At 35.2% G+C, this 26,192-nt stretch overlaps 1 protein-coding gene across 1 annotated transcript in view; it reads left to right on the top strand.

Annotated features, from left to right (window-relative positions):
• Window positions 1-26,192, top strand: part of TRIP11 (thyroid hormone receptor interactor 11) — a 31,079-nt gene that overhangs the window by 2,891 nt on the left and 1,996 nt on the right. Inside the window, exons 2-19 of the mRNA XM_069018108.1 lie at window positions 2,008-2,084; window positions 3,056-3,166; window positions 4,254-4,529; window positions 5,359-5,427; window positions 6,126-6,291; window positions 8,118-8,477; window positions 9,153-9,193; window positions 10,136-10,339; window positions 11,292-14,321; window positions 14,531-14,671; window positions 14,902-15,095; window positions 16,440-16,603; window positions 16,929-17,032; window positions 17,272-17,371; window positions 21,909-21,990; window positions 22,785-22,899; window positions 23,479-23,601; window positions 24,875-25,022. Coding sequence (XP_068874209.1) covers window positions 2,008-2,084; window positions 3,056-3,166; window positions 4,254-4,529; window positions 5,359-5,427; window positions 6,126-6,291; window positions 8,118-8,477; window positions 9,153-9,193; window positions 10,136-10,339; window positions 11,292-14,321; window positions 14,531-14,671; window positions 14,902-15,095; window positions 16,440-16,603; window positions 16,929-17,032; window positions 17,272-17,371; window positions 21,909-21,990; window positions 22,785-22,899; window positions 23,479-23,601; window positions 24,875-25,022 — 5,505 coding nt within the window. The remainder of the gene's footprint in view (window positions 1-2,007; window positions 2,085-3,055; window positions 3,167-4,253; window positions 4,530-5,358; window positions 5,428-6,125; window positions 6,292-8,117; window positions 8,478-9,152; window positions 9,194-10,135; window positions 10,340-11,291; window positions 14,322-14,530; window positions 14,672-14,901; window positions 15,096-16,439; window positions 16,604-16,928; window positions 17,033-17,271; window positions 17,372-21,908; window positions 21,991-22,784; window positions 22,900-23,478; window positions 23,602-24,874; window positions 25,023-26,192) is intronic.

Below are 26,192 nucleotides of genomic sequence, written 5' to 3'. Positions count from 1 at the left end.
TCCATAAAAGTGCAGAGTTGTAGTACAGAGGTTGTTTTGCTGCTGGTGTGACCTAAGTCTGACGTGTCACATAGGTAAAGGTTCAGTGTTTGTCATGTTTTTGTTTATATTTCCGTTGGGCCCAGAGAAACCTTACAGCCAAGTAGGAAAATATGGCCCTTGCTTTATAAGGATTAGAGGCTAGAACGATTTATCTTTGAAACAGAAAGTTAGAACAAAAAAGTCAGAGACATCAGAGTAAGATTTTCTATAAACCAATAGCAAATCTATTCTAGAATATAATATTTTCTTCATATTTTTAATAATGACTTCTTGTTACAAATTTTTGAAAAAACTTCAGTAAAGCAGTTCTATAATGTGATAATAAGTATCAATAGATTAATATCCCTAGTATTGTTTACGATCTTGTAACTACAGATTATTTTTAAAGTTAGCTTTCTCAAAGCAATGTTAAGAATAGGAACTACAAAGAACAGCTAAGACTTCCGAATAGTCATCTTAAATGTGAAATTAAGCAGTTCTACTTCATTTACAACCTGTCATCTATGAAGCATTGTGAAAGAATATTATAGAAACATATGTTGTAGAAACCTTGTTGGCAAGCTGATACAATGGGTTTCATATGAGTGGCCTTTCTGGTACACAGGTAAAATGCTCAGAAGAGAGAAATTCTGACAACTGTGAAGTAATTTTTTTTCACTTTTCTGAAAAACTTACTTAGAATGGTTTTAAATTTCAAAATCTGTAGTAGTTTAGTTTGGAAAGTTATTTTATGCTCCTGAGCTGTGCAGTCATCAAGGGTGTTTGTTTTGCTTTTTAAAAGATAATTTGTGAACTCACACATTTGTGCATGAGTTTGTGCAAGAGGGATGTACTGACGTTCAGTAGGTATTTCCAGGTGTACTTCACTGCTAGATACTGCTGTACTGATCTTAATTTTCCTAAAAATTTCAGAGTAGTGTATTTGTATGGGTTACTAGACTCCAGGGTGTAAAAAAATCTAGTGTCATCCAAGTATTCTTCTATAAAGATCTTTAAATACCGTTTGGCCTAAACAAAAATTTTCAAGTACTTACTTACAGTTTGGGCTTTTTTAATTTCCTAGTTGGTAAAAGTTTCCTAGTTTTTAGTATTACCCTTGCATTCAGTGTTTCGACTGCCATCAGTTGTTTGTGGATTATGGACTTGCACATCTTCTGTTTTGCAGTTTTCATGTGTAAATTGTTGCCTCTGCAGTGCTTGAGCTGTCTAAGTTTTAAACAGCACGTAGGAAATTATGAAATATAGTATTTACTTGGAAATTGTACTTATTTCAAATTTTGAAATATTGTCAAGATTGCTTTATAGTCAGTTCAGGATATTTCTCATTGATAAAAGGAAATGTGGTGTTTCTGTCCATTAAAGGTGGGATATAGGAGAAATAAACATAGTCAATTTGAGGAAGATTGGTCATTAAAGTGTATCTGGAATTATGTGCTTTTTCTATTGGATAAACTGGGATAGTAGATGTATCACCTTTTTAAGAGACAATGAGTCTTACAGGGTTGATGTTTTGTTGTGTGGGTTTTGTTGGGTGTGGGTGGTTCATTTTTTATTCTGAAAATTCAGTCACTGTTATGTGTATTTAATGGAATTAATACTTGTTTTGAAACTTCATATGGCATTAGAGAGAAACACACAACTCTCAGGTCAGGAGCAAGTCTGAAATGAGAAACAGATTCAGGGACACAAAATAGTCAAGTAAAAGATTTTTATCTCCCTTTAAAGCTTAAATCCATACTAATCTGTTAGGGTTTTGATTTGATTTAAAGCCTAAATATGAGTGAACTAAATTACGTTCAGAAAGGCTGTCTGAAAAATAATTCTTACAGTGTTCTGATAAAAACAGCTTTTGGTATTTACCTAGGAATGAACATTAAAGCAGTCTGAAGTAAGATATGTATTAGTAACTGGTCTTAATAGATTGAAAGAATTGTAATTAAAATGAAAATTTTCACTTTCTTTCAGATGCAACGACAGAACTCCATGTGTCCAATTCTAGACTCAGAGAAATAGAAAGTATTAATGCAGCACAGAAGTTTGAAGTAAGACATTTTGAAACACTATTGTAATTAAGAGCAATGCATGGAATTTGTTTTGTATAAAGTTGAAATATTGCACTGAAGTTGCTTGTCCCTGGGTAAATCCAGAAACAACGGTGACAGTGGCATTAGAATGTGACTTTTTGTGACAAACTGCCATCACAGTTAGGGAGGCACATTTCTTTATTGGTGTATGCATGTGGTGCAAGTTTTCATCTTTTGCTAACTGCTGCATGCTGTGACTGTTCCTGCCTATCATGTGGACTAGGACTGCAGCAGTAGGCTTAGCTCTGAAAAGAGTGGGCGTTTTCCCTGCTTCTGTTCTCTCTCTGTTGTCCTACCATATGGTCATTTTTGACATAGCTATGGCTGCTCATGCTCCTCCAAAACCACTTATAAATCTCATGTGCCCTCATGGAAAGTAGCTTTGTGCACTCTTATAAGGGACTTGTTGGTCTTGAGACTTTATGTCTCTAAACAAACAACTTTCATGTATGTCTTCAGCCCTTAAGAGCATTGTGAAGTTAAGATACTATTTTGGGGCCATAACTGTTCCTGCTTGTCCTCTTTCTAGTTTTTTGCCATCTGCTATTGGCTAAGGTCAGAGAGAGAACACTGGATATTAGCTCCAATTTGTGCTTTGTGGCTTAAATTCTTAAATTCTACCTGTGGATCTTGCTAAGATCCAAGTGATTCAGCTGTGAGTTTTTTAAACCTTGGCATTTATCTCTGGTCATCACAAAACTTTTTCTGAGAATGAGCTGGAGTCCATGCTATGTAAAAATGGAAAGCTTGGATGTGACCACGATTTTGGGCCCACACTTGAACATTGCTGTTACTGTGTGTTTTGAATGAAGTAGCATGAGAAACCTGTACAATTTAACTTACTTCTTTTCTGTTCAGTAGCCTTTTGCTTTTCTGATTCTTTGAGGAGTGCTCTGAGTTTACCAACATTCATTTCTCATTTTTGATAGAATGATAGACTGAAAAAAGTCTGTAGTGACTTAGAAGAAAAGCATGAAGCAGCAGAGCTGCAAATAAAGCAGTTGTCTATTGAGTACCGCAATCAGCTTCAACAGAAAGAGGTAGGATACAGAGTAAAATTTCTCAGTATGTTTGTCAAATAAACTTACCTGTTGTCCTGTTTAATTCCTTTGTTGCAATGTCTGTTCTCTTCCAGTGGAAATACTGGTCACAGCTATGGTTTCTTGGTTTGTTAATGTAGGCTAAGATATATTTCACTGAATCATGTGGTGCAAGCCAAGCTTCCAGGGGATAGTTGAGGCAAGAGAAAATCCTCTAGGAACGTCATGCAGCTGTCGGAATTTCTGTTGTTTCTGGGATCACTGTGAGAAAAGACACTATATACTGCTTTGTATTTCTGATTCAGTTACTTTTAAGGAAGGCAACAGGAACAAATTCCCATTTGAAGCAATTATTTTGTCTTTAGATATCATTATTTATCTTAACATATACAATTAAAGAGAACAGAGCTGCCTTTCAAAATTTGTGAAATGTCTCTTTGTGGGGAAAGCATCAGCTTTATAGCCTACTGTATAACATGAGATTTCATAGACCTAAATGAAGAAAGTTGCCAGCATGCCAAGAGTTACACAAAAGGGAGTTTTATTTCTGCTTTATTCACAAATTCATGTGGGAACTAGAGGAAGCAGAACTATGAGATGTATAAAATTCTGCTTGTTAAATACAGTAACAGAGTTGTTAAAAGAAAATTACATTTAGCTAATTTCACCTCATTGTAAATGAGTAAATTTTCAATACATTGAGTTGTTAAGCATGAAAGAAATCAAATGTAATAAAAATAACTGGAAAAGCATAATATATTGCTTAACTTTCATATCTGAATATCCTCTTTATATATTTACATTTTTTGTATAATCTGTTAGCCTGGATAGTGCTATACTATTTGTGTACCTTGGCTGCTAAAAAACCGTGTCTCTGTGTGAGGTACTTGATAACACTTGAGGTAAGGATGTTTTTCTCCATTATGAGAATGTTTAGGGTTGTTTTTCTTTTTCTAGTGAAAGTGATCCGTTATTTGTGCTGGGGGGAAATTGCTTGGTTCACATTTCATAAGGCCACAAAGGGTAAAGTAGAGTGTATTTTGATATTCTTCTTATTCAAACAATGTATTTTATTTTGTATATTCAGGTGGAAATCAGCCATCTAAAAGCCAGACAGAATGCACTACAGGAACAACTGCAGAAAGTACAGACAGCTGCTCAGACTGCTCAGTTGGGAGCTGGTGTTTTGCCAGCAGCCACTGTATCGGCCTCCTATGTTCCAGAGGTCAGACATTCCTCAGGTTTTGAAGGAGATGACATGGATTTTGGAGATATAATCTGGTCACAACAGGAAATAAACAGATTGTCCAATGAAGTTTCCAGGCTCGAATCAGAGGTTGACCACTGGAAGCAGATTGCAGTGGTGAGTGGTTTCTCTTCTACCCTGCCTTTCCCTCTCCCCTCAAAATTACTGCTTTCATTGTATTTTGTGGATTAGGAGTGGATCTTTTGGAAGTTCATGCTAAAAAATGTCTAGAAGCAACATGTTTTGATGGAAAAGCTGAAACCTTTCTTGCTGTCGCATGATTAAGGACACATTCAGTGACAAACTTCCAAATGCTTTTTTGTGATGGTTTTATGCATGATTTGTCAAGTTAGGTAAGGGGTTTTGTGAACATTCACCTAGAATGCCACTTTAGGGTTTCACTTTTGTTCAGCTTTTCAAAAAAATACTTCCTTTCCTCCTGGCTGTGATAATGATTTTTATTGATAGCACAGTACTGTTCAAAGTAATAGCTGGATACTTGCATATTCTTTATACTTTCTCTTCTCTGAGTCCTTGATATGTCAGTTATAATTCATGGTCTGTTGAGACAAAAAAGTATAATCTTTCAAGCTGCTTCTGATGTGAGTTATAATTTTTCAAGGAATAGCCTGATTTCAGAGGTATGCTTTTCCCATATGAAAATACTCAAAACTAAGCAACCCTGTTGTCTTACTATGAGCAATAACACCCCCCACTCCAAACTTTTTACCCATTTATATGTAGCAATGTAATAATAAAAATCCATGGAAAATTAAAATGTTTCTGTTAAAATGTATTAAAAATCAAAATGACAGTGGATTTTTATTTTGCTTCATGATAGCTTTGTTGTTTTTACTTTTGAGTATCAGTAGAGGAAGCATTTACATAAAAAATACATGTATTTATCACAATTTTCATAGGGATATGTGGTTTGGGTTTTTTTCAGTCTTCCAGAGTGCAAGGCACAAATGATGCTGAACAAAGTGAAATATGCAAACTACAAAATGTTGTTAAGGTAAGATGACAAACTAGTCTCCTTCTGCTTTACTCTTTGTGGGTTTGCATATGGTCACATGACTTGTAAATATTTTAACTAGCACTATTATAATATTATTAAAAATGCACAGGGGCATGTCATAGCACAGCAACATTTCAGTCAGCAGTACAATATTTTAAAATGGTTACTCTGAGAAAGGGTATTTGTATAATTTGATAATTACAGTATGTTAGCTTGGAACAATGACGTTAGTACTTATGAGGGCAAATCACTTTGTGAAGCTGTTGATGACTTATGAGACTGTATTTTAGATACACAGAATAATTTCTCCCTTCTCAGAAACATCTTGCCTTTTTTCGTTGAAGATGCAAAATACCGATTTTACATGTCATCCTAGAAAGTCACTAAAAATGCATCCTAGTGTATTCACTTTGTATGTAACACTTGTAACTGCTTTACGTTGGTTTAATATTTGCTGTTGTGTAGGGCATACTATATGTGTAAGCATGTGTTTTAAAGGAATTTCTTTCAACACATTTAAAAACTCCAAATCAACAAACGTCAAGAAACTTGACTTCTGCTGTGAGAAATCCTTAATAAATCCTTTAATTAGACTAGGGAAAACTTTCTTTCTTTCTTCTGTATTGTATTATTTCTTTCATAAGAAGACATTGTGCTGTATTTTGCTATTTTGTTTCTCTAATGATATTTTTTAGGAGCTCAAGCAGAATTTAAGTCAAGAAATAGATGAACATCAGCATGAGCTGTCAGTGTTGCAGGATGCACACAGACAGAAGTTGGTAGAGATAAGTCGCCGACACCGAGAAGAACTGCGTGAATATGAAGAGCGAATTGAAGAACTCGAGAATCAGTTACAGCAAGGTCTTTGTTACCAAATGCTTTCTATTTTATTTTATGTAGAGTGAATTTTGGTTAAAGTGTTGAATATGCATGTGGCAGTACAATAGATATCAAATATATGATGTTTAGAATTTGAATTTCAATTTCAGTTCAGCTTCATGCTTACGGTGTGTCCTGTATCTTTTATTCACTCTGATTGGCTTGAACACTGGAACGATAGTGTTTCATCTGTGACATGTATTACTCTGGAGGGTCATTTTCTATACATACCAATTGTTGTGCTCTGAATTTTACACTTTCTGGGTTGTTTTTTTTAACTTACACTGAATATAGGTGTGGATGAGACATACCGAATTGAAGATATGAAAGTAACAGCCCAAAAATATCTTTTATGAGAAGTAATATGTGCCAGTTGGATTACTTGACAAAAGCTCAAAGATTGGGTAGTGGGACACTGGAAAAAGTTGCTCAGAGAAGTTGTGGATGCCCAGGTTCTGGAAATGTTCATGGCCAGGTTGGATAGGACCCTGAGCAACCTGATCTAGTGGGTGGCATCCCTGCCCGTGATGCAGGTGTTGAAACTAGATGATCTTAAGGTCCCTTCCAACCCAAACCATGCTGTGATCCTATGATTGCCATAAGAACCACACCTAAGAGTGTGGCATGACTACAATGTAGAAGCTCAGTAGTTCCCACAAAGAACTTTTTGTTGCCTTTTAAGTATTTCGTATTCCCTAAAAACAGTCATGTCAGTTGGGTTTCCTCTAGAGGCTTCTTTGCACAAATACATAAGCTTTGCCTGTAAACCTCCATTTACCTGGTAAAGCTTCGACTTCTAAAGAGTATATATTCTCTGTTTGCAATGAGAAATCTGTTCCCTTCTTGGAAAGAAGGGAAGTATTTTCACAGCTTCTCTAACTTGTAAGGTAGTACTGATAGGGAATTTATTTCTTAAAATCAGATGCCTGTTAAGATGTAATATGTTTCTTCACTTCATGTATGTACACCAGCAGGACAAATTTAAGGAAGTCGAAGGTAGAAGCCCCTTATCTTTTACATTATGAGTTATCTGCAAAATAAATGCCATTAGTGACTTTTTAAGAACTGGAGTATTTTATATTTTTATTTTGTTCATTCTGTCTGACAACATGATAGGGACTAGGGCAGGGGCAAGTGTTTGAGCTGACATCGAGGTGAATTCACAAGTCGTGTGCTTTCATTTTTTTCTGTACTCTCCTGATGACGCTTACCTATAAATTATAGGAGATTGTACAGAAATATAAATGTCAGTATAGTATGATGGATCTGTAAAAAGATTAATTCTGAAAAATGTTTTTCTTCAGTTGAAAAGCTTAGTGCATCATTTAACCAATTATTTGTAGCAAATTGTTCCCTATAACAACCATTTGGCAAACCTTTGAAATGTAATTAATTAAATTATAAATGAATTTTGCATCAATCTGAATTAGATGGGATTTGATAAATTATTCTTAGAAAATTGAGAGATTCCAAATCCTGATAAATTAGATTGTCATCTCCTCACCAAGAGAGGTGGGGATCAAGTATATTCTAATTAAATTGCAAACAAATGATGTCTTGCAACACTTAGCATTTAAAGTTATTTTGAGCCAAGCATGTGAAAGTATTCAAAAAGATACTTATCAAATGAGTAATGTGTATAGCACAGCTTCAAATGTTAAACCTATTTAACTAAACTTTCTGTTGATGATGCCCATGTTTTTCTTTTAGGCTATCTCCCTCTTGTCAGAAGAGGTGAAAGAAGAGAAATAAAACATCTAGAGTGATGGTTTTGGTTAATGTTGCAAATAATTTGTTTTGTCTTTTAGATGGTGTGAGCACAGATGCCATGGATGACTCTAAAATTACTGAACAGAAAAAAAAAGAGCTCAGAGATGGAGGAAAAGTAGAAGAGTTACAGATTGTAAAGAACCTAGAGGATGAAATAAGAAAATTAAATCACAAATTGTCTTCTGCCAAAGCAGAAAACAAAAATCTTCTGAAAGAGCAAGAATTTGCAAAGCTAGAAAAAGTTCAAATAGCACAAGATTATGAAAAGCTTAAATCTGACTTTAGTGTGCTTCAAAGATCTGTGGCAGAGCAAGATGCTCTCCTGAAAGAACAGAAGCAGCTCCAATCAAAGACATCACTACCACAAGATGTTGTCAGATTACAGCAAGCATTGTTAGGTACTAAGATTATTATTTTTTTATTATTTTTTATAGTTTATTTTCACAGGTTTTTACTTTTAAAACTCAAAAATTATTTTATGAATTTGAAACTGAATATGAGAATATGTACCTTTTAAGTGTTGCTGCTTTAGAAAAGCATTGTCCATTGAAGTACGGTGAAGCAGAAAAGAGAACATTGTTAGGACGAGCGTGGTTATCGTAGGGGTTTCTCATTAGGGAAGTAATCATGTCTGCCAACTGTTTGGCAGGGGTTTTTTTCTTTAAAAGTGAGTAAGCCTCAATAGAAGTTGTTTGTTTAAATTCAAAAAGTACATTCTTGTGTGTGTATGTATGTATGTATAAAGGTACTTGGTTGCTAATATCTTCGTGAGGAAACACTAACATACCTGTATAAGAAATGTATCTGTAGGTAGAAAATATTTTAATATTGCATAACTGATAAACTGTAATACCAAAGTCCTCCTAATTGTGAAAGTAATGCTCTGCTTTGTGGTAGTGACTGATGGTATGTTTGAATCTTTCATGGCCCTGGTGCTTGTCATCACAAAATGCTGTGAAACTATTCTCTTCTGAGCAGCAGCGTTCTGTTTGGGCAAGGTGGGAGAATGATTTTGGTTTATTGTTGTTTGAAAGGTAGTAAAATTATCTATTTTATTTCATTTTCCTTTATAGAAGCAGAAAATGAAATAGCAAGACTTTCCAGTTTAAATCAGGTAAAGCAATTTCTAAATTAAGCCGACAAAAAAGCTCATAACAATAGTAACTGGTAGAAAACACACGTTTTGGTAATTTTGGGGTTTTTTTGAACATTCACACTTCTACATAAATAACACTGTAATGTAAAAGGAAATAATTGTAGTTTAATTCTATAATTACATGTGGAATTTATAGAAACAATACATTTTTACTTGTGAAACTCCAGTGTATTCTATTAAGGAAAACCATTCAAGTTCCACCAATCTTATTGTTACCTAGGACGCTATAACATACATTTTTAAAGTACTAATAGTACATTCTATAGAATACATCATTTTTTACTTCTGCTTTAGCATATTTCAGTTTCAGCACTTACCAGTTGGGAAATACTTCTCTTCTATGTAGTACTCGTAATAATACTGCATTCCATCTTACTGCTGAAGTGAAGCAGTAGAACATAACACACCTTTAGTTTTTATCATGGTTGACTTGGTCCTTTATAAACTCTCCAACTCGAGAGATTTGGTTTATTTTACTTTGTATTCAGTAGTATTTTTCAATTGAGGATTTCTGTGTTTCGCTTTCATTCAAGGGTTCCCATAGCATTTTTCAGAATGATGTTATTTAGATGCGCTTGATTAAAACTTCCTGTCTCACCATGCAGCCTGCTGTGTTTAGGGTGGCTCTTGCAGTTATAATAGTTTATCCCAGCTGTCAATCCATACCTCACAGGTGGATATAGCTTCTTACCATACCATGGCTTTTTGTGCAGAAGTTTATAAACTGCACTCTTAAACCAAGTGATGAGGAAATAAATGTGTATGTATGAATAGTGGAGACAAATACTTCACAATGAAGAATTTTTAACTGGGGAAGTATTCCTGTAGGCTTAGAGATTCCAACATAATTTCAGCAAGATAAAGTCTGATATTTACAATTTTATTTTTTTTTATTTTGAGGGACTTGAGAAGGAACTGACAAGTGCACTACATAAACATGAGAATATTCTTTCTTCGAATACAGAGGATCAGAATTCAGAAATAAATCAATTAAGACAAGATTTGGAAAGGAAAGAACATGAATTAGATGAAAGTGTTGCTGAAAGAGAAACATTAATAGCAGAGTTGGAAGAACTAGACAAGCAGAATCAAGAAGCTACTCAGGTAATATATACTTCAACTAATTATTGGACTGCTGAATAAATGTTTAGAGTTGATCTTTGAACATAGATAGCAGGGAAATACAAGTTATCCTCTGAGGTCTAAAAAGAAAATTGGGGCCAGTATTTCTCCATATCTACCATCTCAGTGAGAAATTCTGAAGTGCAAGTAAAACCCACTTGTTATAGACAAAGGAATAATACAGTGTGTCAGCTATCCATAAGGGATGTTACTTTACGAAGTCCAGTTAAATAGTTGCTGATTTTTCATTGCAACATCTCTGATTAAATTTATCCTGGTAGTATTCTGACTGTTTTACGACAGTAAAATCAATCATCATTTGAAACTTTTTTCCTTTTAAAATTTTTAATTATGTTGAATATTTAAGTTACTTTATTGCAAGTTCTTTATAATATGAGCATTTGTGGAGTAAAAAAAGTCACCAACTACATATAATCAGAAACTTAAGAGTTGCAAGCCATGTTTTTTCAATTATTGTTTTACCAATGAATCACCTATGAAATGAATACAAACAGGTATGTTGAAACAAAAAGTTGAAAATAGAATATACAGATAATTTAAATGTAGTGCCGCCCTCTTTTTAAGCAATTTTGTTTGCTGAATTCCAACTGTCTTGAGAAATTCTGACAGTTCTTTTTTTTTAAGTAATTTGGTTTTTATTTCTTGATTTAGGTAGTTTTAAGGTTCTTTTAGGGGGGGATGGTGTTCTTTTTTTTTTTTTTTTTTTTTTGGTAGTGAAATGTCATCTGTCCCTGTTTGATATTTGGTTTTAATTAATTTGAGTAGGTGATACAACTTGACAACTTATGTTGGCAACTAAGAAACATTTTTTTCCTCTCAATTTTTTTTTTTGTTTAGAGGATAAAAGTGAATGAAATGCATAGTTCAGCTGGTTCTCCTACCCTAATGAATTCTGATTTGTGTTCATTTCCAGCATATGATTACACTGAAAGAGCAGCTGTCAAAGCAACGCACAGAAACTGATAGTATCATCAAACAGCTGAAACTTGACATAGATTGTGAAAGAAACAAAGTATCAGAATTAGAAACTGAGAAGATGAAAACTATTAAAGAGTTGGACAGTCAGAAGGAAAAACTAAACCAATGTTCATCTGCACTTAACGATTTGCATATAATTAAGCAGCAGCTACAAGATAATATTAAAGATCTTCAGGAGCAATTAAGGAAAGCCCAGGACTGTAATTTGCATAGTAAAAAAGAAATTGGAGAATTGCAGCAGAAACTAAAAGAAAGAGAGGAGGAACTTTGTGTATCCTTGAGCCAGTTAACAGAAAAAAGTAATGAGGAATCTAACAACCCTTGTCAAGATCTGATTCTGAAAGAAAGAGAAGTCGAAATTACGAAACTACAGAATGATGTTTCAGAAAATAAACAACTAAATGAAGATTTACAGAAATCTCTGTCTAATCTTAGAACAGAAAATGCAGAGCTGATAGTAGCCATTGAAGACCTAAAACAGGAGTTAAGTGATGCCATTTCTGAGAAAAAGAAAGTTTATTTGGAAAAAGACACTGTTGTGGAGGCTTTGAAAATGGAAAAAAGACAGTTAGAGAGTGAATTAAATGAGACAGAGAAGAGGCTTTTGGAACAAGCACATAATTATAAGCAAACTCTCCAGGAGTTATCAAATGCCCGTAGTATGGATACCACTGCACTGCAGCTTGAACATGAGCGCCTGGTTAAGCTCCATCAAGAGAAAGACTTTAAGATTGCTGAGCTTAAAAGGAGCATTGAGCAGATGGAAATGGACCATCAAGAAACAAAAGAGATGTTGACTACTAGCTTAGGAGGACAAAAGCAGTTGACAGATCTCATAAAAGAGAAAGAGGTATTCATTGAAAAATACAAAAATCAAGCCTTACAGGTGAAGCAGGAACTTGAGGAATATATGGAAGTTTCAAAAAAGCAGGATGTCTTAAAACAGAACTTGGAGGAAAAAGACAGAAGTCTTGCAGTCATGAAGGAAGAAAATAATCATTTGAAAGAAGAAATTGAACGCCTTAAAGATCAGCAAAGTAGATCTACACCTGTGGTTGAGCCTAAAACTTTGGATATTATTATTGAACTTGAAAGTGAGGTAACACAGTTAAAAGTGATAAAGACTAATCTTGAAGAAGAAATAAAAGTTCACAAAAAAACAATAGAAGATCAGAATCAAACAACAGTGAAACTTCAGCAGTCACTGCAGGAGCAGCGAAAGGAAATAGATGAGTCCAAATTTCGGTGTGAGCAAATGAATGTCACACATGAAAGACTCTTTTTAGAGAAAGATGAGGAAATCAAAAACTTGCAGAAAACAATAGAACAAATTAAAACTCAGTTGCACAAAGAGAGACAGATTATTCAGACTGATTCTTCTGATCTTTTTCAGGAAACCAAAGTTCAAACTCTTAATGGAGAAAATGGAAATGAAAAACATGACTTATCTAAAGCTGAAATTGAAAGACTAGTGAAAGGTATCAAGGAAAGGGAGATGGAGATTAAGCTCTTAAATGAAAAGAATGTTTCTCTAAGTCAGCAAATTGATCAGTTGTCTAAGGATGAAGTTGGTAAACTTACTCGGATCATTCAAGAGAAGGATTTAGAAATACAAGCTCTTAATGCCAGAGTTTCCTCAGCTTCCTACAGGCAGGATGTTCTGTCCCTTCAGCAGCAACTGCAAGCTTATGTTATGGAAAGAGAACAAGTACTAGCAGTTCTAAGTGAAAAGACAAGGGAAAACAGTCAGTTAAAAACAGAGTATCGTAATATCATGGACATGGTCGCTGCTAAAGAAGCAGCTTTGGTGAGGTTGCAAGAGGAGAACCGAAAATTATCTAATAGATCTGAAAACAGCAGTCAGGACATGTCTAGAGAAACTATTCAGAATTTGTCCCGTATCATTCGAGAAAAAGATATTGAAATAGATGCCCTAAGTCAAAAATGTCAGACCTTATTGACTGTCTTGCAGACATCCAGTACAGGTGCTGGTAATGGGGCAGGAGGTGTGAACAGTAACCAGTTTGAGGAACTTCTGCAAGAACGTGATAAACTAAAACAGCAAGTAAAGAAAATGGAAGAGTGGAAACAACAGGTAATAACCACGGTTCAGAACATGCAGCATGAGTCGGCTCACCTCCAAGAAGAGTTACACAAGCTGCAAGCACAAATTTCAGTTGAAAGCGATAGTACTTCAAGGCTGCAGGTAGATTATAATGGCTTGATTCAGAGTTATGAACAGAATGAGAAAAAGCTGAAAAGTTTTAGTCAGGAATTAGCACAAGTTCAACACAGCATAGGACAGCTTTGTAACACTAAGGATCTTCTCCTGAGTAAACTGGATTTGGTAACACCGTCTGTGGCAACAGCTCCCACTGTTTCACAGCTTTCAGGTGTTCAATGCAGTCCTCCTGAAGCACTCAGTGAGGAGTATAAACTCCTTCAAATTGAGTTGGAACAGCTGAAAAAAAAGTCACAAGAAAAAGATTCAACAATTAAGACTCTTCAGGAAAACAATCAGCGATTATCTGATTCTGTTGCTGCAGCATCAGAGATTGAAAGAAAGAGTCAAGAAGAGATCGAATCAGAGATGAGGCAGATCAAAGAAAAACATGATGTGTTACAGAAGTCACTTAGGGAAAAAGATATATTAATTAAATCTAAAAGTGATCAGTTACTTTCTGTGAGTGAAAATCTGAGTAACAAAGAAAATGAAAATGAGCTTTTGAAGCAAGCTGTAACTAATCTAAAAGAAAGAAATTTGATTTTAGAAATGGATATTCGAAAACTGAAAGAAGAAAATGAAAAAATAGTTACAAGATGCAGGGAAAAAGAAACAGAATTCCGTGCACTTCAGGAGACTAATATGCAATTTTCAATGATGCTGAAAGAGAAAGAGTTTGAGTCTCACTCAATGAAGGAAAAAGCTCTTGCTTTTGAGAAGCTGTTGAAAGACAAAGAACAGGTACGTAAGTTCATACTTAGGACTATCTCTTAAAACTAGAGAACTTCAAAATAATACTCTTCCTGGATATTTTTCTGTGTTGTAAGGCCATAGATGTCCTGGCCTTTTCCTTGTTAGATCAGTAGTATCTTTACACTCTTCCTGGCAAAGACTATGCCTCTGGTAAAACCGTTGGCCATGTTTGAAATACTTGTCTGTGTCTTCAACAGGGCAAGACAGGAGAATTGAATCAGCTGTTAAATGAAGTTAAATCAATGCAGGAGAAGGCTGTTACTTTTCAGCAAGAGAGAGACCAAGTCATGGTTGCACTCAAACAAAAGCAAATGGAGAGCAGTGCCCTGCAGAGTGAGGTACCAACAAATAATTTATAGTTGCAAGAAATAAATGAAAAAAGAATAACAAATTGCATCCATAATATTTTTTGGATTATCTTAGTAGCAATCACTTGTTAAAAGCACTTAAAATCAATACACTTGCAATGTGCTTGAATGGGCGTGTGTTACGTTTGCTTAATTTTTTTTTATGAGAAGTAACATACTTTTTTTTTATGTCCAAGTAACTCAAGGTGTGTTCTACACAGGTACAGCACTTGCATGAGAAGGAGCAGCGCCTAAATCAGGAACTGGAGAGGTTGCGGAATCACCTTTTAGAAATGGAAGACTCCTACACCAGAGAAGCTTTAGCTGCAGAAGACAGAGAGGTCAAGCTAAGAAAAAAGGTTTTGATTTTGGAAGAAAAACTTGCATCCTCATCTACTGCAGTAGAGAATGCCAGGTAGTCTTTTAAATAGCAGTTAAGTAGGCTGGTGCAGATGGCTCTGTTATACTGAATTGCCATCCTGTAACTTACTAAGCACTTGAGAAAACAAAAGATACAAACTTTTGTTACTCAGAATCAAGAGGGTGATTTGAAATATACTTGGCTACTGTTGAGAATTTAATGCATTTCTCCTTTCAGTAGCAACTGTTGAAATCTTACATTGTCAACAGTGCTTAGAACTAGAAAAAAAATCCTCAACCCATCAGTTTAGTTGTGCGTTAAATCAAAAAAGAAAGTGACTTAACTTACTTTGAAGTCAAGGCTTCATTCAGTTTGAAAGAGTCTTATTTTATACACTTCAGTGCACAGATGTGACTGTCATGCTTTGTGAATTGCTTTCGAGACACATGCACATTCTTACTTTGTCCCTGATGCCATGGAAAGTATACACTGCTGAGCACTTCCTTCTTCTTAGTGTAAACATATAGATAGAGCAAGATGTATTGAATTTCTCATGGATGGCAGACTCTGGGAGGCTAGAACCAGTTGTTGGGGTTTTTATTTATTTGCCATAAACAGTTTTTTCATCCATAACAATGAAAGCCCAAGTATTAAAATTACTCATTGCTTATCTTGACTGCTTTAGTATCTTATTTAAGCAAATTTTGGTTGCTTCAAGCAAAATAATTCTTCTTTTCATGTTATTACAGTTGTCCAAATGAAGAAGTATTTTAATTAAAAATATGTATATAGCTGCAGTCTTGGGTTTGGGGGTTTTCTAAGCACCAAAGATGGATTCTGCTCTTAACTTTCTCAGGAGATCTCCAAGTTGAGCAGAATTTTTTGTGAAAAATTCTGGAGAAAGTGTAAGTGTTGGGAGAAGGTTTTGTGAAAATCTGAATGTTTCTTAATTCTACATCAAACTTTTCAAATACCTTTCAAGAAATACTGCCTGTTTCCCAGGCAAGTAAATCAGGTTCAGAATATTTTTGCATAATGGGAAAGTAAATGGAGCATTCCATCGTTAGTAAGTAGCAAGCTATACGGAGTTATCAGAGACCGGGTTAGAAAGTAAGAATTGGTAGAAAGACCTATTGATTCATAGTAATTGAAGTAGACAAGTAGCAAGATATGGATTCTTCTTTTTTTTTATTATTGTCAAGATTTTGTTGCCAGACTTCATTAAAATCTCTTTTTAGGTTGGTTTGGTTTGTTTGTTTTTGAAGAGGAATGGGGGCAAAAATGCCATAATTTTTTTAAGTTGAGCTGAAAAATTTGTGGTAAGCTATTGTTTGCTGGGATTTGATTTTCTCTGTGATAATTTCTGTTATTTAAGTAATGTATCTTGTTTTCATTAAGTCATCAGGCTAGTCTGCAAGTTGAATCTTTGCAAGAACAGTTAAACCTGGTTACCAAGCAGAGAGATGAAACTGTTCTTCAGCTGACCATCTCCCAGGACCAAGTGAAGCAGTATGCACTGTCTCTGGCCAACCTGCAGATGGTACTAGAGCAGTTCCAACAGGGTAAGGTTTGTCAAGAAATAACAAAGATTGCAACAAGTATTTTTTAGCTGGGATAGTTATCATATATTGATGCTTTTGAAATATTATTTACCTGGTTTACTTTTTGGTAGCCTGAATTTAAGAATCTGTTGTCCGTTAAAAAACTTAAAAAACAAATTCTGTGAAAACTGTTGATCAATATCACATTTAAGAAATTTGAATTCCACCTCTACCTCATGAAGACCAGGTATGATAATGCTGAGGTTTTGCAATTGCATATCCCAAGAAGAGTTACATGTTGCAAATTAGGATTGTTTTGTTTTGTCTCTTATTTTTTATCATTTAGAAGAAAAAGCTATGTATTCAGCAGAATTGGAAAGACACCAGAAACAGAGTGCAGAATGGAAGAAGAAAGCAGAAAACCTAGAAGAAAAAGTTGTGTCACTGCAGGTGGGCTGAATAATGAAATTGAACCTTGTGAAACTACTTTTTAATTCTAGACTGAGTAAGCAAAGCAGCATTCTTCTGCTGACCCTCCATTTTCTGAGGGTGTTTACAAACCAGTTATTTGAAAGAACAAGTGATTGGAGTGTCTTTCATATGTTATGTCTGATGTGTGTTGTGTTAGTGTCATTGTGATAGCGATCTCCCTTGCTTCTCTTTTTGTCCCTTTCCAACCCTCTATTTAGGAGAGTTTAGAAGAGGCAAATGCTGCTCTGGATGCAGCATCCAGGCTTACTGAGCAGCTTGACATCAAAGAGGAGCAGATTGAAGAACTTAAGAAAGAAGGTAACAACATTTTCTTCATTTCTGCTTAAAATATTTCAAGCAGCTGAGGAGACTATGTAGTATTCCTAGAAACTTATTAAAATTCATATTCAATGAGAGAGAGACTAATTCTGTGCCACATTCTGAGGACTTCCTTGTTTATAAAGCAAATATGAAAAAGTATGTTTACTTTCTGTTAGGGATCTTTCTCAAAAAAAAGTCCTGTAGAAGTTTTCTGGGGTTTGGGGTTTTTTTCCCTGTAAATACCAGGACACTTGATTTAGCTCTGTAAATGTCTTTTTTAAAAGTTGGAGAAATTGTTGTCAGATTTTCCAAAGTAACTACCATATTTGACATAGATATAGGAATACAGTGAGGTAGAGATAAAGGGTGTGCAGTGGGTCAGAGATGTAGAGGCAGCAGCTCTTGCACAGATGTGACTGCCGTCTCTGCTGGATATAGTGATAACTCAAGCTTTGAACGTATGCAATTAATTATTGCTATTCCTTTTTAAGTGATAATTAGTCTTACTCTTGAAATAAATGATGTTTTCTTGAAGCATACTTGCTTATGATCAAAGAGATGATGTGAAATGTCATTTGAAAGTCTTCAAGATTCCAGCAAGAACTTTACAAAAAAGTTATTCCTTTTCTGCTACATATTTGAATGTGTACTTCCTTAAATTTAGTTCTCTCTAAGTGCAATTTGGCATCCAGGTGGGCATCATAGGAGTTCACGTACGAATTTTACAAGCTAAATTAAATTTCAAACTGCTACAATATACAACTCATGATCTGTTTTTGAATTGACTGATCTGTATATCTATTTCTCACTACAGACATTCACAGCAAAATTCACAAACACCCTGGATTGAAATTAGTTTTGACATAGGCAAATACTGCACTCTTAAATGGGAAGTTCTTCATTACTGTTTAATTTTGATGTCAAACCTTTGCATAAGAAAGCAGGAGGGGTTTGAACTTGGAGAGAAAACTAAATCTCAGTATCAAGCAGTGTTCTATTGGCAAGCAATTTACTTGATAAAAAAATTGAAATGGAATTGTTGCATAAAGGAAACAGCATTTTAACGTTGTTGTAAAGTAAATAATGATTTTTATAAAAAAAAGTATCACTTCATATTCTCTATTTATACAAGAAAACATATAATGTCTTATTGAAAATTGGCCAAACACATTCCCAGACACAGTTTTGTTAGCCAAATCTTTTGAAGGATTTCTTTATGGATTTTTTTGGCAGGAGAGGTGATTTTAATAGAAAAGTATAAGATGTACCAGATGCAGTTTTCTGGATTGCCATAAATGGTTAATAAATTATTGGAGACTGTAAATGTCTGGTTTACAGCAGTCCATGCTGAATTTTGGCTCAGGACTTTTTTGTTACTTAGTCTTTTCATACAGCCGAAGTATGTGTTTAAGTCCTTTTCAGCTGTAAGATTCTATTTTAGAAGGAAATGTTCCATTTAAAAAATATATTTAATGGTAAATTGCATAGTCACTGTGGATGGAATATAGCAATGTAGTGGTCCTGAAAAGTTGATCCACTTTGTTGTAGAACCTTTTTTTTCATTTAAATTATTAATACTTTTGGTTTAAAATTCATCATAAAGGGATAAAATAAGTGAATAAAAATGGAAAAAGCAACTCATACTGTCTTGCTTTGTAGAGAAATAGCAAGAGTGTAAGATTTAATTGAAATTTGTTTTCAAATGCTGTTTATCTTTTTGTGGCATTAGTAGTTTATTTCCCTTTTTGTTCCCTTTTGTTCTGCGGACATCCAAATAACAAGTCACCTATGTTTGCTCCTGCAACTGTATCACTCTATAATTATACTGCCAACGTTTTCCTTCAAGTATTGGTGTCCTATTTAACCATATTTACAAAGTAGCATAATTTTAAGTAAATGTAAACCTTGAAACCACGGATCAGTTCTCCTGTGCCTCACCCTAATGTGTTGAGAGAGGAGTGTCGAAGAGCAGTCACATTATTGGAATGGATTTCGATGCATATGGATGTAGTTGTTACAAGATAGAGTGTTGTATAATACATGTTTTGCTTCGGTTAACTTGCTTTGAATGAGGAGTTTACTCTGTGTGTTCCTTGAATAAGAACTTTCCCAGCATGACATTAGTTAGTTTGTTCTATTCTGTACTCCTTAAAATTCATATTTGTGAAGTAAAATGTTTGTATAAAGATGTGGAGTATTTGAACAGGGCATATTAGGTTGTATCCATTTCACAGACTGGCTCTTTGATGTGTGTATATACAAAATCTCTGTGTGGATTCTCAGGGAGTTATTGGTGTTAATTGAGAACCATTTTTTGTCAACATAGTTGTGGCATGCACTTATTGAAGATTGAAAGTTGTGGAAACGAGTGGAATGCTTTCCATGCATCCCAGATGATTTGAAGGTTGTAAAAATTCATAAGTCACTTTTCTTACAAAGATGTTGAGGTTTTTAGAAATTAACTATAAGGTAGATAAACCAAGAGTGTATATTTTATGGGGATTTTTTTAAATGAAGCATTTTCAATTAACACGAGCCTAAAAATTGTTAAAATGATAGGAAAACTAAGGTGATCAGCGGTTTTTCCAAAGGATTTGGAGATAAGCATTAAACCTTACAGAGGGAGAGGAGCAGAAGTTCATCCTGTCTTCTTATACATCTGTAGGGTAGAGGTGGTCTTCACATGGACAGTCCATGTTATAGTGTATTTGTCAAGCTTTTGTGTATGAATAACTGTACTTTTATTAGGCTTCAAAGGTAATATCTTACAGAACCCCTTTGGTTTGAGAATTTGGTGCGATATTACACTTTTGCAGTCTTGAGGTGAAGCCATTTGAGGTTTAACTTCCAAGAATTCTTAGTACCTTGTATGTAATTATTTGCTTTCTGGTCTGAGAACAGTTTACTGCCAGTGGTCTAAAATCCTGCTTTTGGGGATTTAATGAAGATAAATTTTTCTAGCAAGTTATTTTGTGGGTTTTATAGAAACTCTGCAGACCTGAACATCAGAGACTTCAATCCAGTTTTTAATATTTCTGCATTTTTATAAAGAGAAAACTTTCTGCCTTGTTTCCTTACAATTGGAATGCTGTACAATATTTATGGCAAGTAAAACTTCTAGGAATTTTTTTTTCTTTATTATGAGCTTTATTTTTATGAGCTTTATGGGAAGTTAGAAGCAGCCTGAGTTACTGGCACAGTGTGGTTGGGGTAACTGGTGTATTTCAGTTAACAAGTAATTTGTGTTATTGGAATTTTAGAATTGTGGAGAAGTTGGTGCCGTGAAATTGTTGGGCAACAGTGAATATAACAATATCATGCCATGGCTTCTTTTAAAATCATGGGTTATTACATTTGTCGCCCTTGTTACACAGTCCAATGTTGTGAGGCTCAAGTGTGTAGATAGTAAATAAATTGTTTATTAAGTTCAGGAATTTCAGGAAGCTGAAATGTTTACAGCACTGGTAAGTGCAGAATCTAAACTCTTCTCTTACTCTTCTAATAGTTCCTGTTTCGTGTTTATGAAGAGGAAAAATAGTGTGTTTGTGCAGGCCAGGAAGATCATTCTCAGTGTTGTGCTATCCTAGATGAAGAGATTCATTGCAGCCACTACAGAACAGTATCAGAACTTCGAGTCAGCATGCAAAAGAAGGCAGAAAATGTGTGTAGCGACTCCTAGCACACTCTTAGGCTACCTCACATTCATTGACTTATAATTCTGGCCTATTTACTCAGTTTGCAGGTCATGATGCCTGACTGAAGTGTTTACCATTTTTCTCTCAGTTTTGTCTTTGGTTCATAGTAGCTGTGGCATTTCATCTCTTCCATTCATATTTTTGTTCCCAAAGTATGGGTAATCTTGCATCTCTCTGCCTCTCTTGCCAGTATACTGAACTGTGAAGCTCAACACTCTTTCTGTGATACATTAGTATGTCCCAGTATGCTGTTTCCAGAGCTTTCATCAGTTACAGGAGTGAGAAAGGTCCTAGCAGAACAGACCCACAGCAAGCTCCTGATGTTGCTCTGCTAGCCAGTAATTCATCTGGGAAACTTGAGAACTTCTTGGTGCTTCAAAGGCTGTAGCAACCTGATAGTAGGGTGTACAGAATACCTGGGCTTGGGTAGCATTGGAGGTTAAGGGCAGAAATGAAAAAGACCTGATGCCAACATGGAGTTTGGTCATTATGAAAAAGATTGCCACCACAGAACTACAGACCTTGGTGTAGAGTTTCTTTCCAGTTCTGTATTATTTAGATGAAACAGAGCAGTTCATCAGACCTTCTGCAATGGGCCTATTTAATGTATGTTCCTGTACTTCGTCACTGAGTATCATTCCTGAAACTTAGGTTGTGGTTTCAAATAGTAATGACGTAGTAGACACCTTTTTATAAAAAAATCACATAGGTTTTATGGTTTTGTTTTTTATTTAAAAGCACCATAGCAATATTTATAGAAGTGTGTATTATTGATAAATTTAGCAATAATGTTTCAAAGTTTTGATTTTTGTTAATTTTGCTGTGATATCAATTTATAGGTGAGATCAGAAGAGAAATGTTAGAAGATGTACAAAATAAACTAATGAACCTTATGAACAGCACAGAAGGAAAAGTGGACAAGTAAGTCTTTGCTGAAAGATTTGACTTAAGTTTTTGGGTTTTGTTCCTCTCAGTGTACAGATGTGGCACTCACAGTTGCAAGAGTAGTGCAGGACTGTACTTCTGTATGTTATCTTGTAATTACAGTTTAATTATTTTGACATTTTTCAATTGCTTGGTGGTTGTAAGTAGTCATTTTGATTACTAAAACCAACAGATTTGGATCACTGATGTGTTTCTTAAGTAGAAAGAAGTGCACTTCTGTAGCATGAGCTGTGCAAATGGAGATAAGAGTTCTTAATGAACGTATTTTATAATGTTCAAGGTGTGAACAGCAAGCCTTTTCATGTATCTGCATCACCTGGATGTCATGTAAATCCTTGGTCCTTTTTTTTCTTCTCTACCCAACAGAACTGAAGCAGGGATAGGCAAATGGGCTCCCCTGTCCATTTCCTTACATCTTGGTTTGGGACTGCACAGAGCTATCTCTTTAAATGCTATTTTGAATCAAGATCTTAGAATAAGCATTTTCTCTGTCTGTAGTATGTGCATCAAAATTTACTCATGTACCCTTCAGTTTCACCTTACTGCATACAATATTGCTAATACTGTCCAAATTCACACTTACTGTGTAAGAAATGTGATAACTTACAAAAGGAGGAAATTGGTGAGGCACCTTTTTAGTTATTTGTATTTGATGTGTTTATTTGAATTACTGTAAATTAGTCAAGAGTATGAGGAATAAATGCATCAATATTATGGTATCAGCTGTTACACAATAGCAGCTTGTATAAGTAGCTTCTTTTGTTCTGCAGACTGTTGATGAGAAATCTCTTTATTGGACATTTTCATACTCCAAAAAATAAACGTCTTGAAGTGTTAAGGTTAATGGGAAGTATCTTGGGACTAAAAAAGGACGAACTTGATCAGGTAATACTTTGCAGAAAACTAGGCTTCTTTTTTTTTTTTCTTCTTTTCTTTTTTTTTCTCTTTCTTTTCAGTATCCTTACCTGAAAATAGAATCACTTGCTGCTAAACTAAATGTGACTGTCCCTGCACATCTTGTGGGGAAAGTATGTTTTTTTTCTTCTTTCATCTCACTTTTTTTTTCATGTGGGACATGCTGATCTTAATCTTTCGATAACGTTTTTTAATAGAGTAGATTTCATTTTATTGATGAATGCTAATGCATAAAGAAAGGATTTAACTTTGTGCTGTTATGTATAATAGCTGTAATGTATCAGTTACAGAAAAGTAAATCTGTTATATATGTGCCAATAGTATTGTGAAGAATGTGAGGCTTATATTTTTAAGTAAAGAGCCAGCTTTTTAGACTGCCAGTCTAAAAGCGAGAGGTGGAGAATATGGTTTTGACAATAGTAAAAAATTTTATTTATCTCTCTGAGTGCCACATTGTTATAGTGCAGCTCATTATATTTACTCACTTTCTTTCATCTGCTGCTTTATTTTATTTTGTTTCCTAACTGTTTTCTTTAAATACTTCTCTAGTTACTATCTGAAGAGCAAAGAGGAGTTACAAGATGGGTGACTGGCTGGCTTGGTGGAGGAGCAGGGTCAAAGAGTGTTCCTAGTACACCTTTGAGACCAACTCATCAGAACATTTTTAATAGTGTAAGAATTAATCATTCATTCTCTTTGAGTGCAAAAATGGGGAAGTTGCATATTAATGCTCGTGTTTGGCTCATCAGTATATTGAGCTTCATTTACTGATGCTACAGTATCTTGCATTAATTCTTTTGTGCAACTGCATTGGCAAAAGGTTTTTCCCTGCACTAAGGAAATACACAGACATTGAAAATTATGCAATACTAAATCTTGTGCTAATACAGAAGACAATTACTGTTTCACTGGTTCCTGGCATCACTCTTTTCTTACGCTATGGACTTCATCTTGCAAACTATGAGTACTGGAAGTTAAATATATGTGAGAGTATGGAATTCCGCAGTACTCGACAGTGTGGAAGACCATGACATTGTATTTGGATGGTTCTGTTCCCATATGTCCTTTAAATTTAAATTGAAAAGCTTTTTCAGCTGCTGCAGCTTGTGCCTCTTCTGTGCAGCATATAAAACTGGTATTTTAAGTTTTCAAATGCTGTAAAGCAACAGATCTCATAGCATGATCCATGGGAGCAGTTTATCTATGGAACTTTCCATTTTGCAGGCCAGTAAATAATGTACTCAAGGACCAAGTATGAGGGGTTGGGGTTTTTGGATTGACTTTAGTGTTTTGCTCAGTTATGCTAGAAATGTTGAGAATGGATTCCTGTAAATCATCTTGAAGTGTAGGGATTAGTTTTTCCCCCTAAAATAGTGCAGGCACATAAGCCACTAAAGGACTGTGGCCTATGTGGTTTATAGATGTAAAAGAGAAAAATTAATCCTTTTGTGTGAATAGTACAGGCTTTGCTAAGTCAAATTTTATCTTGTGATGCTACCGACACCTTAATCATTCCATGCTTCCTTTATTTGAGATTCTTTGTGAAATAAAGCATACATGGGCTTTAAGAGAAAAGATTGGGGTTTATGTTTTTCTGGAGGAGAGATTGGTTGAGCAAAAGACAAAGGAAATACTGTGATGTCAGTACTAGCATGGGATTCTTGAAACAACTGGCTTAAATCAATAATGGAACCATGGTAGAAGTATGTGTGTTACCTTTAGAGTTTATCAATTTTACATAAATGCTTCTTAGTGAGACAGCAACAAAGAATGTATTTTGAAAATAAATTTCATTGTCACTCACTGAGGACTGCTTAGTACTAAGTACAAGTACAAAATTGATTGCAGGCTGTTGACAGCTTTTTGTTTTATGTATGTATGTATTTTTGGCTTAGTGCTTTTCACCAGAGCATCAGTGAATATAATAACTAGTAGCCTCTTACAGTCTTTTTCAGAACTGTTTGTAAAATTCCTTGAAACTGAATCTCGCCCAAGCCTTCCTCCACCCAAGCTCTCTGTTCATGGCATGAAACCTTTAGGAGCAGCAGGAACTGGTAAAACTAACAGTATTCCATTCAACAGTCAAATGCAAGGTAATATTTGAATCTTTACACAGAATATACATAACTAAAGGTAGAATTTTCAAGAGGACTTTAATGATTCTGTGCTTCCTCACTTGTGAATTATGAATTTGATTTCTTCTCCCCCAACCATTTCCTACTTTTCTCTTTTTATTTTTTTTTTTAATTCTTCTCCTATCTCTCCTTCCCACTGCATCTATATCTCACTTTCTAAACTCTCAGAAGATTAGAGAAACCAAATTCCCTTTGATATGGAAAGGATTTAACAGCACCTGTTAGAGCCAAACAGATGCTGTGCAGACAACTTCATATGGTGTAGCAGTGAACCCAGTCCTGATTTTCAGCATCCCTGTTGATCAGCTTGTGTTGAAGTGAGTGAAGAATGCAAGTAATACAACTTTGCAGTGTCTTTCTGGTGTGTAGAACTGGTTGCTCAGAGAGGACCAAAATGAAATCAGTTAAGTGTATGGCCTGGTATGAAATCTCTGTAAGCTGTGCAAGAGTGTTTGATTTTTCTAAGGCAGAGAACAGTTAGGCTTATATTATGCATGTTAAATTAATGTACTTTTGTCTTAAGTAATTTAAGGTTCAAGTCTTCAGTTTAACTGGTCCAGTTTGTTCTTAATTTTTTGTGTTTAAGACTTCACCTTAATATAGGCCTGCTGATTTGCAACAGCTTGTTTTGTTTGAAACTTAGCTGTAAACTCAGAAGAAAATAAAAACAAAAACCCCGAACACCAAACCCCGACATATTATACATGTGTACAGAGAGAAAGAAATGCTAGAAAACCCTCTTTCAATTCACCTAAAGTAGCTGGGTGTCACAAAATGCTGTTTATTTATGGGGGTTTTCTTGGGGCTGACTCTGGGGAAGCTGTGCTATGTGTTGGGAAACCTTCCTGTGGTCTGCATTGTAGTGCATGTGCCAGGGCCCTTACACCTCTGCACAGTGCTGGAGTCAGTGTGACAGATATATCATGCCTGGCATTGCAAAGGTGAAATGAACTGCAGAGGGGGTTCATGTTTCCTGTCAGATGTGCACGGTTTTTTGGGTAGCTTGAGCTGTTACAGAATTTTGGTGGTGGACTTGGCAGTGCTGGGTTAATAGTTGCCCTTAACTTTAAGGGTCTTTTCCAACCTAAATGATTCTATGGTTCTATGAGAGAAGTCAGAGACAATAAA

Source organism: Aphelocoma coerulescens, chromosome 5, assembly GCF_041296385.1.
Source record: "Aphelocoma coerulescens isolate FSJ_1873_10779 chromosome 5, UR_Acoe_1.0, whole genome shotgun sequence".
In the NCBI taxonomy this organism is placed as follows: domain Eukaryota; kingdom Metazoa; phylum Chordata; class Aves; order Passeriformes; family Corvidae; genus Aphelocoma; species Aphelocoma coerulescens.
The sequence above is the reverse complement of the archived record's forward strand: the minus strand, read 5'-3'. Positions and strand labels throughout refer to the sequence as shown.